The sequence below is a fragment of the Microchirus variegatus genome (genome assembly GCF_963457635.1).
Source record: "Microchirus variegatus genome assembly, chromosome: 1".
NCBI lineage: Eukaryota > Metazoa > Chordata > Actinopteri > Pleuronectiformes > Soleidae > Microchirus > Microchirus variegatus.
In genome coordinates, this window is record NC_139802.1 from 47,166,731 (window position 1) to 47,183,983 (window position 17,253).

The window sequence follows — 17,253 nt, forward strand, 5'->3', positions numbered from 1 at the left end:
CAGACCAGAGTTTCCTCTACACTGATGAGAGAATGATTTACATGAGATTCAGACGTGAACGTGAACATGAACATGAAGCTAACACTGAAAACATCTGACACAAATCAATCATCACAGAAGAAGAATCATCATCATCATGAAGAAAATAAGATCATGTGATCAGAGTTTGATCTGCACTTTAATCACATTTGTACAAAGGTTGACAAACTACAACTGAGAGAATAAATCAAAGGTCAGTGAGACGGTCAGTGATGGTCAAACTATTAAACACTGACTTCTGAACCAAGACAATGTGAAGATGAACGAGGACATGACATCATCATCATCATCATCATCATCATCATCATCAAACACTCACAAACACATAACCACTTAGTGATTTAGATTTTAAATGACATGAATTCATGTACTAATACAACATGATAGAAGGTTATATCTTAAAAATGATAGGTGTGTTCCTCACCCTCTCACTCTCTCACTCTCTCACTCTCTCTCACTCTCTCACCCTCTCACTCCCTCACTCTCTCACCTCTAACAAATACAACCAAGAGAAAGAAGTGAAACGAGGAGGAGGATGAAGAGGAGGAGGAGAAGATGAATGTCACTGAGCAGCAGTGACATTCATCTTCTCACAATCCTCTCTGAGGGTGAGGATGGTCATGAAAAATGTGCTCCTCTGCTCCTCATCCTCATCCTGCTCCTCAGATTATTGGAAAAACAAGGAAAGGCTGAGAGAAATGAAGGAGAAATGAAGGAGAAATGAAGGAGAAATGAAGGAGAAGTGAAGGATCAAAGCTGAGTCTGAGGAGCAGAACGTGGATGATCTGGTCGTCTGATGATCACATGACTATTTGTTTAAACTTAAACTTCAGGTTAAATTAAGCCTGAAAACTCTTCTGTCTCCACTGAAGCACAGCTGTTACATCATGTGTGTGTGTGTGTGTGTGTGTGTGTGTGTGTGTGTGTGTGTGTGTGTGTGTGTGTGTGTGTGTGTGTGTGTGTGTGTGTGTGGTGAACAGCATTGACAAAGTCATTGATGCTGAAACACAAACAGTAAAAAAAGGCAGAAGTGAAACAGACACAGATGAATCTACACAAGATACAAGAACATCTGCATGTTACTGTGATTCTGACTGTAGAACCTGTGAGAACAGAGACAAAGTCATGCTGTCAGGAAGAAGAACAGTCGAGAGAACAGTCGAGAACATGAAAGAACAGTCGAGAGAACAGCTGAGAGAACAGTTAAGAGAACAGCTGAGAGAACAGTTAAGAGAACAGCTGAGAGAACAGTTAAGAGAACAGCTGAGAGAACAGTTAAGAGAACAGCTGAGAGAACAGCCGAGAGAACAGCTGAGAGAACAGTTAAGAGAACAGTCCAGAGAACAGTCCAGAGAACAGCTGAGAGAACAGCTGAGAGAACAGTTAAGAGAACAGTCCAGAGAACAGTCCAGAGAACAGCTGAGAGAACAGCTGAGAGAACAGTCGAGAGAACAGCTGAGAGAACAGTGGAGAACATGGAAGAACAGCCAAAACCATGAAAGAACAGCTGAGAGAAAAGCCGAGAGAACAGCTGAGAGAACAGTTAAGAGAACAGTCCAGAGAACAGCTGAGAGAACAGCTGAGAGAACAGTTAAGAGAACAGCTGAGAGAACAGTTAAGAGAACAGCTGAGAGAACAGTTAAGAGAACAGCTGAGAGAACAGTTAAGAGAACAGCTGAGAGAACAGTTAAGAGAACAGCTGAGAGAACAGCCGAGAGAACAGCCGAGAGAACAGCTGAGAGAACAGTTAAGAGAACAGTCCAGAGAACAGTCCAGAGAACAGCTGAGAGAACAGCTGAGAGAACAGTTAAGAGAACAGTCCAGAGAACAGTCCAGAGAACAGCTGAGAGAACAGCTGAGAGAACAGTCGAGAGAACAGCTGAGAGAACAGTGGAGAACATGGAAGAACAGCCAAAACCATGAAAGAACAGCTGAGAGAAAAGCCGAGAGAACAGCTGAGAGAACAGTTAAGAGAACAGTCCAGAGAACAGCTGAGAGAACAGCTGAGAGAACAGTGGAGAACATGGAAGAACAGCCAAAACCATGAAAGAACAGCTGAGAGAAAAGCCGAGAGAACAGCTGAGAGAACAGTTAAGAGAACAGTCCAGAGAACAGCTGAGAGAACAGTGGAGAACATGGAAGAACAGCCAAAACCATGAAAGAACAGCTGAGAGAAAAGCCGAGAGAACAGCTGAGAGAACAGTTAAGAGAACAGTCCAGAGAACAGCTGAGAGAACAGCTGAGAGAACAGTGGAGAACATGGAAGAACAGCCAAAACCATGAAAGAACAGCTGAGAGAAAAGCCGAGAGAACAGCTGAGAGAACAGTTAAGAGAACAGTCCAGAGAACAGCTGAGAGAACAGTGGAGAACATGGAAGAACAGCCAAAACCATGAAAGAACAGCTGAGAGAAAAGCCGAGAGAACAGCTGAGAGAACAGTTAAGAGAACAGTCCAGAGAACAGCTGAGAGAACAGCTGAGAGAACAGTGGAGAACATGGAAGAACAGCCAAAACCATGAAAGAACAGCTGAGAGAAAAGCCGAGAGAACAGCCGAGAGAACAGTTAAGAGAACAGTCCAGAGAACAGTCCAGAGAACAGCTGAGAGAACAGCTGAGAGAACAGTGGAGAACATGGAAGAACAGCCAAAACCATGAGAGAACAGCCGAGAGAAAAGCAGAGAGAACGCTGGAGACTATGAAAGAACAGCCGAGAACATGCAAACAACTACAGGGAACAGAAGGAAACAGCATCAACAGCCAAGAACAGCAGAGAACAGACCAGAACTACAGAGAAAAGACAAGAGGACACTAGAACGACAGAGAACAGCCGATAATAGTCAAGAACACTATTGAAAACAAAGAAGAACAGCTGAGGACAACAAAAACAAACTCCTTCAGTCAGATAGAGAAAGATGATGAGTAAAGACATGAGAGAGAAGAAGAGAAAAGAAGAGAAAAGAAGAAGAAGAAGAGCTGACATGTTCTTCTTCTTCTTCTTCTTCTTCTTCTTCAGTTCTGCACAGTCATGATAAGAATGTTAGGGTTTGGTGAGAAACAGCAGCAGGAAAAGTCTGAGCCAAGCATTGTTCAAGAGGAGGAGGAGGAGGAGGAAGAGGAGGAGGAGGAGGAGGAGGAGGAGGAGCTTTGGACTGTCTGTTCTACGGCCAGATGTTTCACACACACACACACACACACACACACACACACACACACACACACACACACACACACACACACACACACACACACACAGAAGGAGGAGATTACACAACTCTCTCTGAACAGGAAGTAGGAAGCTGTGAATTTCCTCAGAAAAGAAAAGGAAGAGTTCAGACAAACACTATGGGATTATTATGGGATGTTATCTCTTATGCTAATGCTCCATCACATATTCAACATAGTTAGTTTTTACAAAGTAAATGTGCAGCAGCTTAATCTCCTAAAATAATCCAGTGTGTGTGTTTCTGCAGGATTAATCCACACATTCATCTCGACGATAACGGCCTCGTAAATAGTTTAGAGTAGAAATCACATCAATTACAACAGGAAGTTAAAAACAAGAGCAGGAAATGAGCTGATGAATATTCAACCAGTGTCTGAGACTCAAGGAATCATTCATAGCACACACACACACACACACACACACACACACACACACACACACACACACACACAATGACTCAACATAATCACAGCATAAATAAAATACTGTTACTTTGTTGTCACACAGTAACACAGTAACACAGTAACACAGTCACACAAACATAAGAGTAGAGCAGTTGATTTTCTTCTCTTCTTCGTCTATAAAGAGAAACACTGACACTTGGTTTTCATCATTATTGAGAGAGAGAGAACTGAAGATCAATGTGTCTCTATCAGACGACACTATTATGGGATATGATCAATACTCTTCACTAATGGATGTTAGTGATTCTGCTGGTGAACGATCAATAATCACTGTGACGTTCACTCAAACATGAGAGAAGAAGAGAATCTGAACAAAGTCACAAAGTTTCATGTTGAGAATGTTATTTCAAAGATGAGGTTAAGTTTCACTAAACCTGACTCACATTTAATGATTAATATAATGTCTGCAACGATTGTTCTGTGAATCATTAACTCAATCAATCATCAACTATTTGAAGAACACATTTTCTTCAATAAAAAACACTTTCTGTGACGTTTCAGCTTCTTAAATGTGAATATTTTCTGCTTTTTTTGCTCCATAAAAACAGAGAATCATTCAAACTCAAAGACATTTGAGGACATTTTATTTTATGAAAACTAAACGCACACACACAGACACAGACACACACAGAGAGAGAGACACACACACATCAGGTTTTTACTAAATTTAAATAAAAGTTGAGAAATAAAGAGGGGAATTATTTGAAGGAAACACTCACTTCCTGTGTTCATTTACATACTGTAACCTCACTCAACTGTTACATTATAACGTTTCCTGTCTCTCACACACACACACACACACACACACACACACACACACACACACACTGAGGTCATGTGATAATTAACATATATAATAATAATAATAATAATAATATTTTAATAGTAAAAACCTAGAATAAACATCTGCATGTTAAAGCACTGACTCTGTCTTTCACCTGCAGGAAGTTCAAGGTACTTCCTGCTGCACAGGCTCCGCCCTCATCAGGTGACCCCTGACCCCTGACCCTGAAAACACCTTCAGAGGTGAAGAAGAAGAAGAACTTTACCTTAAAACATGATATTATTATAAAAAGTTTGAGTCATGGTTTGAGTTTGGAAACTCTCAGACTCGTGCTCCGCCATGACAGTTTGTCAAACAGGAAGTTGACGGTTGACACCAGGCTCCTATTGGCCGACAGCAGCTGTCAATCACACAGGTGTTCACTCGTGTGTGTCCTCCTTTATTTTCCTCTAAATGTGACAAAACTGAGCTGAAACACGTGACTGAGGACACGTCCATTCAAACCACCGGGAGAGTCGCCCCCTGGTGGCTAACTGCTAATATTCCCACTAACTGCTAACCCATTTACACAGACCTCACTCCTCCTCACTCCTCCTCAATCTCATTATCTGTCAGTGTCTCAGCTGTGCAGCTCTAACCAGCTCCATTAGACAAATAAGCTGTATCCCACAGGCCCAGAGGTCACTGAGGTCACTGAGGTCACTGAGGTCAACAGAAGACCAAACATGGAGATTACATTACTCCAGAGGAGGAGGAGGAGGAGGAGGAAGAGGAGGAGGAAGAGGAGGAGGAGGAAGCTGCCATTCACCATGTCATTTTCCGCTTCATACACTCGCTCTGATCTGATTTCTAACCCTGAAGAGTTCAGGAGCAGAGATTTGACACACACACACACACGCACACGCACACGCACGCACAGACAGGCACGCACACACACACACACACACACACACACACACACACACACACACACACACACACACACACACACACACACACACACACACACACACACACACACACACACACACACACACACACACACACACACACACACACACACACACACACACACACACGCACACACGCACACACAGTTCCTGAAAAGACTTCAAATAAACACAAAACAAATAAAAAGGATTTTTGAAACTCTGACACTTTCCTGAAAAACTGAAGCAGCAATTATTTTCATCAGCTCTAAGAATATTAGTCACAGCAGGAGGAGGAAGACGAGGAGGAAGAGGAAGAAGACGCTTCCTTTCATGTCACGTTCACACTTCAGTCAGCGCTGAACTAAATAAAGAGCTGTTTCACAGCAACAGAAACAGAAGAAGAAGAAGAAAGAAGAAGAAAGAAAGAGGTTTAATGAGGTTTGCTGTGGATCGTCTCCATGGAAAAGAAAAGGAAACGATCTCTGTTTATTTTCTTGTTTGGTCGTTTATGAGCGACAATGACAACGTTAACGTCATCTGAAGAACTTTAGAAACTGAGTCTGAACTCTGATGAAAAGCTGATGATACAGAGAAGATAGAACATGTAAATATAGAAGAGTTAAACTGCAGGGTTAGGGTTAAAGGAGATACTGAAAACTAGTGATTTATTAGAGGAGAGGGAATTAAAGAAAGAACTGCAACAACTGATGATGATTCTGGACGTAGAGGAGACCACACCTCCTCCTCCTCCTTCTCCTCCTGAGGAGACGCTGATACCTAACATGTTTAATAAGTGTGATGATCACAAGGAGCAGAAAGACTTTACACTTTCACTCACAACTCGGATCAAAGGTCAAAGGTCACACGACATTAACGACAGGAAGTGAAAACAGGAGTCAGTCAGAATGTTAGAGGAGAAGTTTAATGTTGTGACCTTTTCTTCATCATCAATCACACAGAACTCTGCTCTGCTGCCACAATCTGATTTAACACAATCTATCAACCAGGACCTCACTCCTCCTCCTCCTCCTCCTCCTCCTCCTCCTCCTCCTCCTCACTCATTCATCCCTCACTCCCTCAGTGACTCTGAGGACTGAGATGAGAGGGTGGATCACAGTGAACCATCATCATCATCACAGTGTCTCTGTGTGATCATGGAGGTGAAACATGAACATCTGAGCATCACATCATCCACAGAAAGTTCATCAGTGATCATCTATAAATGTCTTAAATGCTGCTCTGATCATCATCATCATCATCTTCATCATCTTCATCATCAATGACTGCTTCTCCCACTGTCACTTACATGATGATGTCTCTGTGTCTGTGTGTCTGTGTCTGTGTGTCTGTCTCTGTGTCTGTGTCTGTGTCCACAGTGTAGAACAAATGAAAGAACTATTCCTGCAGGAAACTCCTGCTCCTCCCTCGTCTGCTCGAGGACACAGAGAAGCTTCAGTGTAGTCGTACTAACTTCCTGTGTTCGTACTAACTTCCTGTGGTCGTACTAACGCTTCCTGTGGTCGTACTAACGCTTCCTGTGGTCGTACTAACTTCCTGTGGTCGCACTAACGCTTCCTGTGGTCGTACTAACTTCCTGTGGTCGCACTAACGCTTCCTGTGGTCGTACTAACTTCCTGTGGTCGTACTAACGTTTCCTGTGGTCGTATGAACTTCCTGTGGTCGCACTAACTACCTGTGGTTGCACTAACTTCCTGTGGTCACACTAACTTCCTGTGGTCGTACCAACTTCCTGTTGTTAGTGTTGGAAACACTAGCGTCCAAACCTCTAATCAAACCACAGGAGACTCTCGTTTCCTCTGAGTCTAAAAATACTTCTGCACTGAGGCCACGCCCACCTGCTCCTCCAGAGGGGGCGGAGTCAAGGGGCAGTTATCCTGTCCGTCTTCACACAGAACAAATCACTTCCTGTGTGCAGCGAGTGAATAAAGACAGGACGTGTTTGTCCAGCTCTTAATTCTACAAATCAATAATCAATAGTAAATGACAAACACAAGAATGTGAACAGTTGATGTAAATAAACTGTTTTTATTATAACATTTATTTAATCATGTGATGAAAATGTTACACTAAAGTATGATTATATGAGCTTAAGAAGTGTTTAACTCTTCATGTTTAACGTCTCTACAGTAAGAATTTATAAAGTCGTCTGAGATTATGTTCAGTTATATCCTTAAAACTGCTCGTAAAGTGACACGCCCACAGTGTGAAGCTGAGGTCAAAGGTCACACGGAATCAAAACACTCAAACAAAGTTCAGATCATCAGATATTTATCACAACATTGATGTTATTTTCACTAAAGACGAGAGAGATTTAACGGAACAATGTCGACGTTTGTCTTTAAGTCATCGCTCATGTTTTACACCGACTAAAGAAGTGATTTCATATGTAAATATATGCAAATATATGCAAATATGACAGAATCCAACATGAAACCATTGAGTCCACCTGAATCTGCTGATTCTACTTTACTGCAATAAAAATAACATCACGATGTGCATCGACAACATATGGTTTGCGTTGAGTCAAAAAGCAGCTGCCACCTAGTGGCCGGAGGATTAAACAACAAGAGAAAACTAGTGTCCAGAACAGTTTCACATAGAGATCACAGCAACAAATATCCTTCAAACACATGGTTCTGCAGCTGCTGTGGAATGGAACTGTGCCACAGTGTGATCAGAATGGAACTGTGCCACAGTGTGATCAGAATGGAACTGTGCCACAGTGTGATCAGAATGGAACTGTGCCACAGTGTGATCAGAATGGAACTGTGCCACAGTGTGAAGCTGAGGTCAAAGGTCACACGGAAACAAAACACTCAAACAAAGTTCAGATCATCAGATATTTATCACAACATTGATGTTATTTTCACTAAAGACGAGAGAGATTTAACGGAACAATGTCGACGTTTGTCTATAGATCATCGCTCATGTTTTACACCAAAGTGATTTCATATGTAAATATATGCAAATATGACGTAATCCAACATGAAACCAGTGATTCTACTTCACTGCAATAAAAATAACATCACGATGTGCATCGACAACATATGGTTTGCGTTGAGTCAAAAAAGCAGCTGCCACCTAGTGGCCGGAGGATTAAACAACAACAACAACAACAAGAGAAAACTAGTGTCCAGAACAGTTTCACATAGAGATCACAGCAACAAATACCTTTCAAACACATGGTTCTGCAGCACGAGCGGAATGGAACTGTGCCACAGTGTGAAGCACGCGCACACACAGTGTGGTGAAGGAACACACTGGGCTTGTTGTGACATGAAGGTTTGAGATGATCAGAGTGAAACACACACACACACACACACACACACACACACACACACACACACACACACACAGGGACTGACCTGTGACATCTGAGGTCTGAAGTTGATCTCCTTCAGGTCCACAGACCCCGGTGACAGGTTGTGTAACATCTGACACAGAAGAACTCCGTCTCTCAGAGCCTGAGCCAAGTCGAACACGACCGCTGAGGGCCAAACCACCCGGTGGTTCTGGGGGAGAACTTTACAGTCGATCAACCAGCGGCCGCACTGTCTCCACTCCTCCATGGTGTCTGTCTGCCTGTCTGTCTGCTGCTGCTCACACACACACACACACAGTATCTTACACTCACACACTCACTCACACACACTCAGCGGGTCCAGGCTCCGCTTCACAGCCGGCCTGAGGGCGGAGGTTCACGGCGTCACAGCAGCACGAGGCTCCGCGGGATAAACTACAGACTCTTCATCTTCATCTTCATCCTAATCCCGGTCCGCGCTCATGTCCGCGCACTGAGACAAAAGCCAGCAGATGATGAGCTGATGATGACGATGAGGAGGAGGAGGAGGAGATCTTCTTCATCCTCAAAAAGTTTCCTCCGCATTTTCAAAAAATCACCAAAAACTAAAAAAAAAAAAAAAAGACACGAGAATGAATGAGGAGAAGCCGCCGCTGCGCGAGACTCACGTTAGACTGGAACAAACAAAACAGCAGCGGTGATGAAGGTGATGATGATGAAGATGATGAAGATGATGAAGATGATTCTCCTGCTCGTCACAAACACGCAGAGTTCGCGGTGATTTCCAGAGGAAAAGCAGATCCACGGAGCACAGTCCGATCTTTGTCTTCAGTCTGATCCACGAGCAGCTCAGCGACGGACTGCACACACACACACATTCACACACACACACACATTCACACTCTCACACACACATTCACACACACGTTCACAAACACGTCCGCGCGAGGAAAAACCACGAAAACAGCAGCGCGTTACTTTGATTCGCGCCTTTTACGCACGAGCTAAAATCAGCGTTACGCACAAACACCGCCTCGCTCTCCTGTGATTCTGCCTCTTCCGCTCCCTCTCTCTCTCTCTCTCTCTCTCTCTCTCTCTCTCTCTCTCTCTCTCTGTGTGTGTGTGAGGGAGGGAGTGTGTGTATGTGTGTGAGTGAGAGTCTCTCTCTCTCTCGCGCGCTCTCTCGCCCTCGCGCAGACCCTCTGTTTTCTTGTTGGTTTGTTTGTTTTTTTCAGTTCCGCTGCGGTTTTCACGGATTTTCTGACGCAAACGTCCACACTTTAGTTGAAGACTCTCTCTCTCTGTCTCTCTGTCTCTCTCTCTGTCTCTCTCTCTCTCCACAGACGTGACTTTCTGGGAGTGCAGTGTTTGCAGTGGATCAGTGGAGGAGAGCGCCCTCTCATGGAGCACGTGGTCACTGCACGAGCCACTGAGAAAAGGAACGGTTCAAAAAAAAAAAAAAATCCATTGGAAACATTGTTGTGAATGGACACACAATGAAACAACACAATGACATTTTATACACACACAGGAAGTGGAATACTGTGATTTTCTTTCTTTCTTGTATTTTCTAACTTTTGACTCATTTTCCGTCAAAAACAGAACATAGTTAGTGATCAAACTGCAGGAGAACAATCATGATTTCTCTGTGACGACACAATCACACTAACAATCATACTAACTGTCTATTATATCATATAAGTCTTTACTTTACTGTTCTATTCATCACTAACATCAAAGTTCCTCCTGTAAAGTCTTTGTCTCATTACTTTTTTTTAAACTCACTCGTCTTTGTCGTTCCTGATGAATTTGGATCATTTTCATGAGAATTCATGTGTTCATGTGTACGTTAGTCTGTGTGTTTGTGAATAAGTGAATCTGCGATGTTTAACAGCAGGTTTCAGATGAAGGTTAACGTTTAATTCAGACTAAACTTTGCATTCTTCTCAAAAAAAAAGCAGATGTTTGTCCTTTAGTTTGGTCAAACAGAGCCTTGAGATCACTTAACCTTTAAATATCACTGAAGATCCAGTCAGACTAAAACACAGCTTATAAATCTGTGATCAGCTCACTTTTACACACTCTGCTCTTCTGAAGGTCACAGGGTTATTTTATTTTATTATTATGATCATTTCTTCACAAATTTAGTTAAAAACAGGGAATTTTCATGTTTAAACTGATAAAAATGTGTAAAACTGCAGCTTGAAACAAAGGTTTCAAAACATTGAGGTTGATCTGTCACTGGTTATCACTGGTTATCACTGGTTATCACTGGTTATCACTGGTTATCACTGGTTATCACTGGTTATCACTGGTTATCACTGGTTAATGTAACCTGGTTAATGACGTTTATCTTCCACAGACGCTCACAGATATAAACTCAGCTAAATCTGTTCCTGGATAAATAACTTATGTTTAAGTATTTTCTCTTTATCCTTAATAAAGAACATTTATTTCATCTGCTAATTAGCAATTAAGATTCTTTAAATGTCACATTAGCATAAATCATTGACAGAAGAGTCTGCACGTGCACTTTATTCTGTGCACGTGCACTTTATTCTGTGCACGTCCTGATTTAAAGAGACGACGTGAAACCACACGGGTTTACGATGTTAAAGGAAAAAAGATCCATTAATCACAGTGTGTGTGTGTGTGTGTGTGTGTGTGTGTGTATGTGTGTGTGTATGTGTGTGTGTGTGTGTGTGTGTGTGTGTGTGTGTTGGTCAGAAATGAGTGGTTGTCAGTGGAGTCGTGTTATTGATCAGTGTGGCGATGGATGGTTGACATGTTTGTGCAGTGATGATGATGATGATGAAGATGATGAAGATGATGATGAAGATGAACATAAACATTAATGTTCTTACTTCATCCTCAGTTTGTTCATTTCTCTGTAAATGATTTGTTTCTAAACTGTTTGAGATGTGTTTTCTCAGTGTGTTCAGAAACATTGACTGTAACACAACTGTAACACAACTGTAACACAACAATATTACTATGATGTATTTGTCGTTCAGAGTTTACAGATGTTTACAACAGAACAAACAAAGAAGTTAGAGGTAAAGATGGAGGAAACACTTAGTTTATATAGATTTTATCATTTTAAATGAATGTTTTGATAAAAATGTCTGATTAACTTATTATTATTATTATTATCATTATCTGATCTTTTAAACTGAGAATGTTATAAAATAATTCTAGATATTAGATACATGACAACTAACCCTATAATATAATGATACGTGATCGCCATCTTCTGGTCGATGTCTACACTACAACCGTTTTAAAGTGCACTTCATGAGTGCATTTATTGATCTTTTATTGTGTATCGTGCACTTTTGTGATTCTCTCAGACACATTTTCCCAGAATGCTCTGCTGTTTTCAGTCAGTTAAAATCAACAATAGAAGTCATTATATATATACGTATATATATATATATATGACTGGTGTGATTCTAACATAGCGCTGAGTCATGACTACAGGAAACAGACAGTCATCACTCGTACAAAGGTTCCACTCGACTCTGCTATGAAGTCATTTTTTAAAAACTGATAAAGAACATTCATCTGATCAGCAGGTCGAGACCACCTGACACACACACACACTTGAAGTTAATGAGCCGACTTTGATGTTGATCCAGATCAGAATATTTGATTAAGAAAGAAAAGAGAGGAAGTGACGTAACATTACAGATGAACACTGCTCTGTTTCACAGGTCAAAGGTCACAGCTGTCACTGACAGAAGAACACGACGACAACCGTGAGTGAAAGTGGTGAAAAAAGACTTTAATTGTAGTTTGACAGAAATGTCCTTAAACTGAGCAGGAAGTGCCACCAGAAACTCAAAGACATTTACAACAGAATCCACTTTGAATACAAAAACACAGACGTGTGCTACGTTTCTTTTTCAACACAGTGAAAGAATACAAAAATAAACATGTTTAACATTTTTGAAGAACTCTCCTTTGGTCACAGAAGAAGAAATAAATAAAAGAGTCGTTACGAGTCTGTGGCGTCGGAGGTGAAGTCGTCTGAGCTGCTGCTGGAGTCTGAACCTGAAGAACTGCTGCAGCTGCTGCCCACGTGAAGAGATGCTGCTTTTTCTGAAACAAGACAAACTCACGTTCAAAGCTGAAAGGATTTGACTTTCTTTAAACTTCCCTCAGACGAACTCTTACTTTGAAACTTGACAAACTTCCTGTACAGACTGGTCCTGACGTAATGTTCCAGCTCACGCAGCGTCGACGGCTTCAGTCTCTCAAAGTCGATCTCGATCTCTTCAGGGTTGGCGTCGTACGTCGACGGCTCTCGCGTCTTCAGGATGCGCACGACGTGACTCAGCTTCGTACCCGGTAAGCGATTGATGTCCAGACTCAGCTGGTGTTTCTCGTCGTACGTCATCGGCAGAGATTCGTCGTCAGAATCCCACTTTTTACTTCCCTTCATCAAGTCCCTGAAAGTCCAACATGAAGGAGTCAGAAGTGTCTGTGGAGGAAGTCAACGCTCAAATAAAGTCATGAAAAGTGTCAAACCTGCATGTGGAGAGTGAATCAGTGCCTTCACTCTTTCTCTTGCTCTTTTCTTTCTTCTTGGTTGGTGTAATGGGCGGAGCTTCAGAGAGCTCCGTCAGCTAAACACACAGTCAGTACATATGTGTGAGTGTGGTGGAAATGAGACGCACCACAAAAACAGAGATGTTTGACGTCTGCATGCAGCACAAAAAGCTCGTCCTTCTTCTTATGATCACGTTCAGCAGGTGCAGCGCTGCCCTCTACAGCTCAGAGTTATCAATCACAGCTCAGAGCACACATCATTTAGATTTTACAATAAAAAGCCAAGTGGACAGAACCAAAGCAAAGACTTTAAAGAAGATGCTGTGATTATCATTAGAATCCCAGGTCACCTGCTCTGCACCCACTTGCTCCTGAAACTCAGCGAGTCTCGTGGCTCGTTCCTCTGCCGAGTCGGACGCGTCTCTGCCCGACGACGTGCCGCCGCTGATCCGACCGAAGCTTCCGTTCTTCGCGGAGCGCGAAGAGAGCGCTGACGTCAGGTCCACGGGCTCGTCAGGCATCTTAGCAAACCTCTTCTCAAACACGCCCTAAAAGAGTAGGAGGGTGACTTTAACAGATGTTCTTCTTTGATAAAGAGCTTCAGGTGAAGAGTGAGACGTCACCTGCAGTTTCCTGCCGTTGAGGACGACGACGTGATCAGGAGGGTTGTATTTGTAGCAGTTGGAGAAAATGAGGCGAACATCTGCAGCGAAAGCTTGAGTGTCTGTGTATTCTCCTCCATCCATTTTTTTCTACAACATAAATGTCTGTTAACAACAGCTGAAGACTGTGTGTGATGTAAAGATGTGTGTGTGTGTGTGTGTGTGTGTGTACTTTAACAGTGCCCAGGTCCATGGGGTATTTGATGATGTCATGATAGTCGTGCAGAGCCAGAGCTTCAGCGTCCACCGGCTCGTAGAAAGGCCAGGCGTAGACCGAGTGTCTTTTGGACATCATTTCCTTCAGGATGTCGCTGCAGTACTTGAGCTGTTTGCTGGAGGCGCTCTGCTCCGGCTGTTTCTGCAGCAAATCCTTCTCCTCTAAGTCCCGCCTCCTCTTCTTGTTTTCGGGCAAATCACCCGGACTGGTGCCGAGCGATGGCGGCAAATCAGACGCCGCTCCTTCCTTCCGTTTCAGGCCTTTCTTCTTCGTTCATACAAAAGAGAAACGGATCAGTCGGGTAAAATACTCAGGTTTTACATTTAAACGACAGATGGACACAGATACTGATGCAGACTCACTTTTGTTGCTGCTGTAGCTGTAGGGCACGACGTCACACTTCCATCCTGTGCAGCTGTAGATCAGCATTTACACAAAGTAATGAGGGAAAACAACACTTGTTCACTGATAACTTCACTTTCAAGATTCTACACAGAGTGTGAATGAAATACAGCTGCAAGTAACAATGTTTTCACTCTCAATTCAATTATTTTATAGATAGATAGATAGATGGATGGATGGATGGATGGATGGATGGATGGATAGATAGATAGATAGATAGATAGATAGATAGATAGATAGATAGATAGATAGATAGATAGATAGATAGATAGATAGATAGATAGATAGATAGATAGATAGATAGATGTCATGTTTCCTAACCTGCTGCAGCGCTGACTTTCTTGCCCTTCCCTTTAGCTGCATGAGGTAAAATCTCCACTTCTCGCTGAGGCATCTGTGAAACCTTCTGTAAGTAAATCTTCTCCACGGCGAGAGCCATCAGCACGATGTCATCTGTTGGCTGAAGGACAGATTTAAAAAATCAAACTGTGTGAGACAACACGACCTCGTACACGTGTGACTCACCTTGTTGTAGATGTAGCAGTTGGTGAACATGGTGTTGAAGTCTTGCATACATTCACTGGCGCTGTGGTAGTAGTTGTTCTCCAGGCGTTTCTTGATGGTTCCCATGTCCATTGGCAATGTTATTATGGTGTGATAATCCTGATTAAAGACAAATACTCAGTCAGATTGATTGTGTCAGTTAGACAGAGAGGTGACAGATCTATGACTTCACAGGAACTCATTTTAACATTATTACCACAAACATCTCAATAATAATCTGGTTTATGCAAGTAAATAAATTAAACATTCAAGGACGTTAACAATGAATATATATATATATATATATATATATATATATATATATATAACGTTATGTTTAGAATCTTAAATATTAAAGATAGTGCATCTCTATACTCACTGCAGTGAGAAAATGTGTTTTTATTCTGTGATTGGTTTTACAATGTTTTCTTTTACTGGCAAAATCAGTGTAGAAAGACATACATACACTCTTATGTGTCCTTAACATATTAGATATTAGAAACTGACAAATAAAAACATGTCTGAAAGCCTAAAGGACATTTGAGTGTCTTGAAAGGCCTTAAATATAATGCATTATTATTATTATTTACAGACGACTCACTGGTAATCCCAGAGAGATGGCATCGACGGGCTGGTAGAAGGGCCAGGCGAACTGATGCTTCCACAGCGACTTGATCACCACGCTGAGCATGTACTGCAGCTGGTTGGTTCTGCGGCCGGACTTGTTTGGGTTGGTGACTTCAGGAGGAGGAGGGTTCACCACCTGAGGAGGATCTGCTGACATGATGGTGTCAGGAGACGATGCTCTCTGTTATCTTCTGTTATCTTCTGTCAATTCTGCCGAACTCGTCTCCCAGCTCATTTAAAGCTCCCGGGAAACATCCACAAGCTTCACACATTCTCCTCATACCACACTCTGTGACCTGTAGATACATATACACATATAAAAAGACTGTTAGTATCGTACAGAGCTTGTAAAATAATATAAGAATAATAATCTCATAAAGTTTGCTGCTGCTATACCGCAAATAAAATAGTAACAGAACCAACTTCTTTATCTGTATAAAAACATCAATTATTAGTTATTTGAATCTGCTATATTTGAGCACTCAAGTAACATATTTTCATTTAACACCTTCATTTCAAAACTCAAACCAAATCCCAACAGAGTATTTATTCACATATTGACATATTTAAAAACAAGCAGACTTCTGTGTTTACATCTATTCTAATTGTTTATATTACTCCTACTAAATGTGTTTATCTTGTATTATCCTATGAAAGTACACAGCAAATGTTATATTTTAAAACTTACTAAAAGTACATCTTTAGTTGAGAGTGTGAACAAGCAGCTGTTAAACTAACTTAAACTTTTCTTTAACGCCCAGAGAAGCTAACTGTCATTAGCATGGTGAGGTACAGTCGTTAGCTGTAGCTTTGTTGTTATTTGAATCCTCTTTTAAGCAAAATCACGGCCTTTTGACAGCAACACACGACGCGTTAACACGAACTCACGAGCACTAACATAGAGAGACTATTATGGGATATAGCACGTGCTAACAGTCCACACAGTTTAACGTAAACATGACGTTGTTGCAGGTGCTAACTAAGCTAAAACAACAGCGGGGAAACAGACACGTTAATGTTCGACAGGTAAAGACACGTAAAGTCAGGTAAAGGTGGAACACGAGTGACTTTAAACTTTACTTTTGCTAACACACACACGTAGAGCGTTGACGCTAAAGCTAACCTAGCATGACTTTTATAGCATGTTATTGTGTCGCAGGTGTGAACGTGAAACAAATAAAGCAGACAAACTTCACTTATTCAACTTTATCTGAGATGAAGAGACGCTGAAGAGTAGGAGGAGGGACACACACACACACACACACGGAGCCAAGTTAGCCACGGCTAAAGCTACACACACACACACACACACACACACCAGCAGGTTAGCAGCAGCAGCTAGCAGGTCCTCCAGCAGCAATTTCTTCTTCTGTTGTTTGGTACAATCGCCGTTGGAAAACCAGCGCAAACACGCATTAGCGCCACCTACAGGACTGGAGTGCTGGTCAAGATGTTTCCGTTAATGACTTTCCATCTCATCTTTAAAA

The 17,253-nt window shown here is 42.0% G+C and overlaps 2 protein-coding genes across 4 annotated transcripts in view; both read right to left on the reverse strand.

Annotated features, from left to right (window-relative positions):
• Nucleotides 1–9,032, reverse strand: part of vav2 (vav 2 guanine nucleotide exchange factor) — a gene marked incomplete at its 5' end in the record, with an annotated part of 112,434 nt that extends 103,402 nt beyond the window's left edge. Inside the window, one exon of the mRNA XM_083890029.1 lies at nucleotides 8,829–9,032. Within this exon, the coding sequence (XP_083746155.1) occupies nucleotides 8,829–9,032 (204 nt within the window). The remainder of the gene's footprint in view (nucleotides 1–8,828) is intronic.
• A 3,531-nt stretch (nucleotides 9,033–12,563) lies between these two features.
• LOC310927675 (bromodomain-containing protein 3-like) lies at nucleotides 12,564–17,055 on the reverse strand. Of its 3 annotated transcripts, none has more exons than XM_083890043.1 (11): nucleotides 16,455–17,055; nucleotides 15,741–16,062; nucleotides 15,122–15,259; nucleotides 14,918–15,056; nucleotides 14,557–14,609; nucleotides 14,150–14,458; nucleotides 13,939–14,067; nucleotides 13,666–13,863; nucleotides 13,295–13,392; nucleotides 12,941–13,215; nucleotides 12,564–12,865 (listed from the first exon to the last, which is right to left on the reverse strand). In XM_083890043.1, the coding sequence occupies exons 2-11, from the start codon at nucleotides 15,921–15,923 to the stop codon at nucleotides 12,762–12,764; spliced, it is 1,626 nt and encodes a 541-aa protein (XP_083746169.1). In that variant the 5' UTR covers nucleotides 15,924–16,062; nucleotides 16,455–17,055; the 3' UTR covers nucleotides 12,564–12,761. The 3 variants fall into 3 exon arrangements, with proteins under 3 accessions (XP_083746169.1, XP_083746167.1, XP_083746168.1); XM_083890041.1 differs by having other exon boundaries at nucleotides 14,150–14,461; XM_083890042.1 differs by having other exon boundaries at nucleotides 14,150–14,461; nucleotides 16,963–17,051.
• Between the last annotated feature and the right edge of the window lie 198 nt (nucleotides 17,056–17,253).

Excerpts from the sequence above, each read along its gene's own strand:
- LOC310927675 (XM_083890041.1), bottom strand. The coding sequence starts at position 15,923 with ATGTCAGCAGATCCTCCTCAGGTGGTGAACCCTCCTCCTCCTGAAGTC. Across the intron at positions 15,260-15,740 it reads CCATCTCTCTGGGATTACCA|GATTATCACACCATAATAAC; the intron begins GTGAGTCGTCTG and ends GTCTTTAATCAG. Across the intron at positions 14,462-14,556 it reads CAGCTACAGCAGCAACAAAA|AAGAAAGGCCTGAAACGGAA; the intron begins GTGAGTCTGCAT and ends GTATGAACGAAG.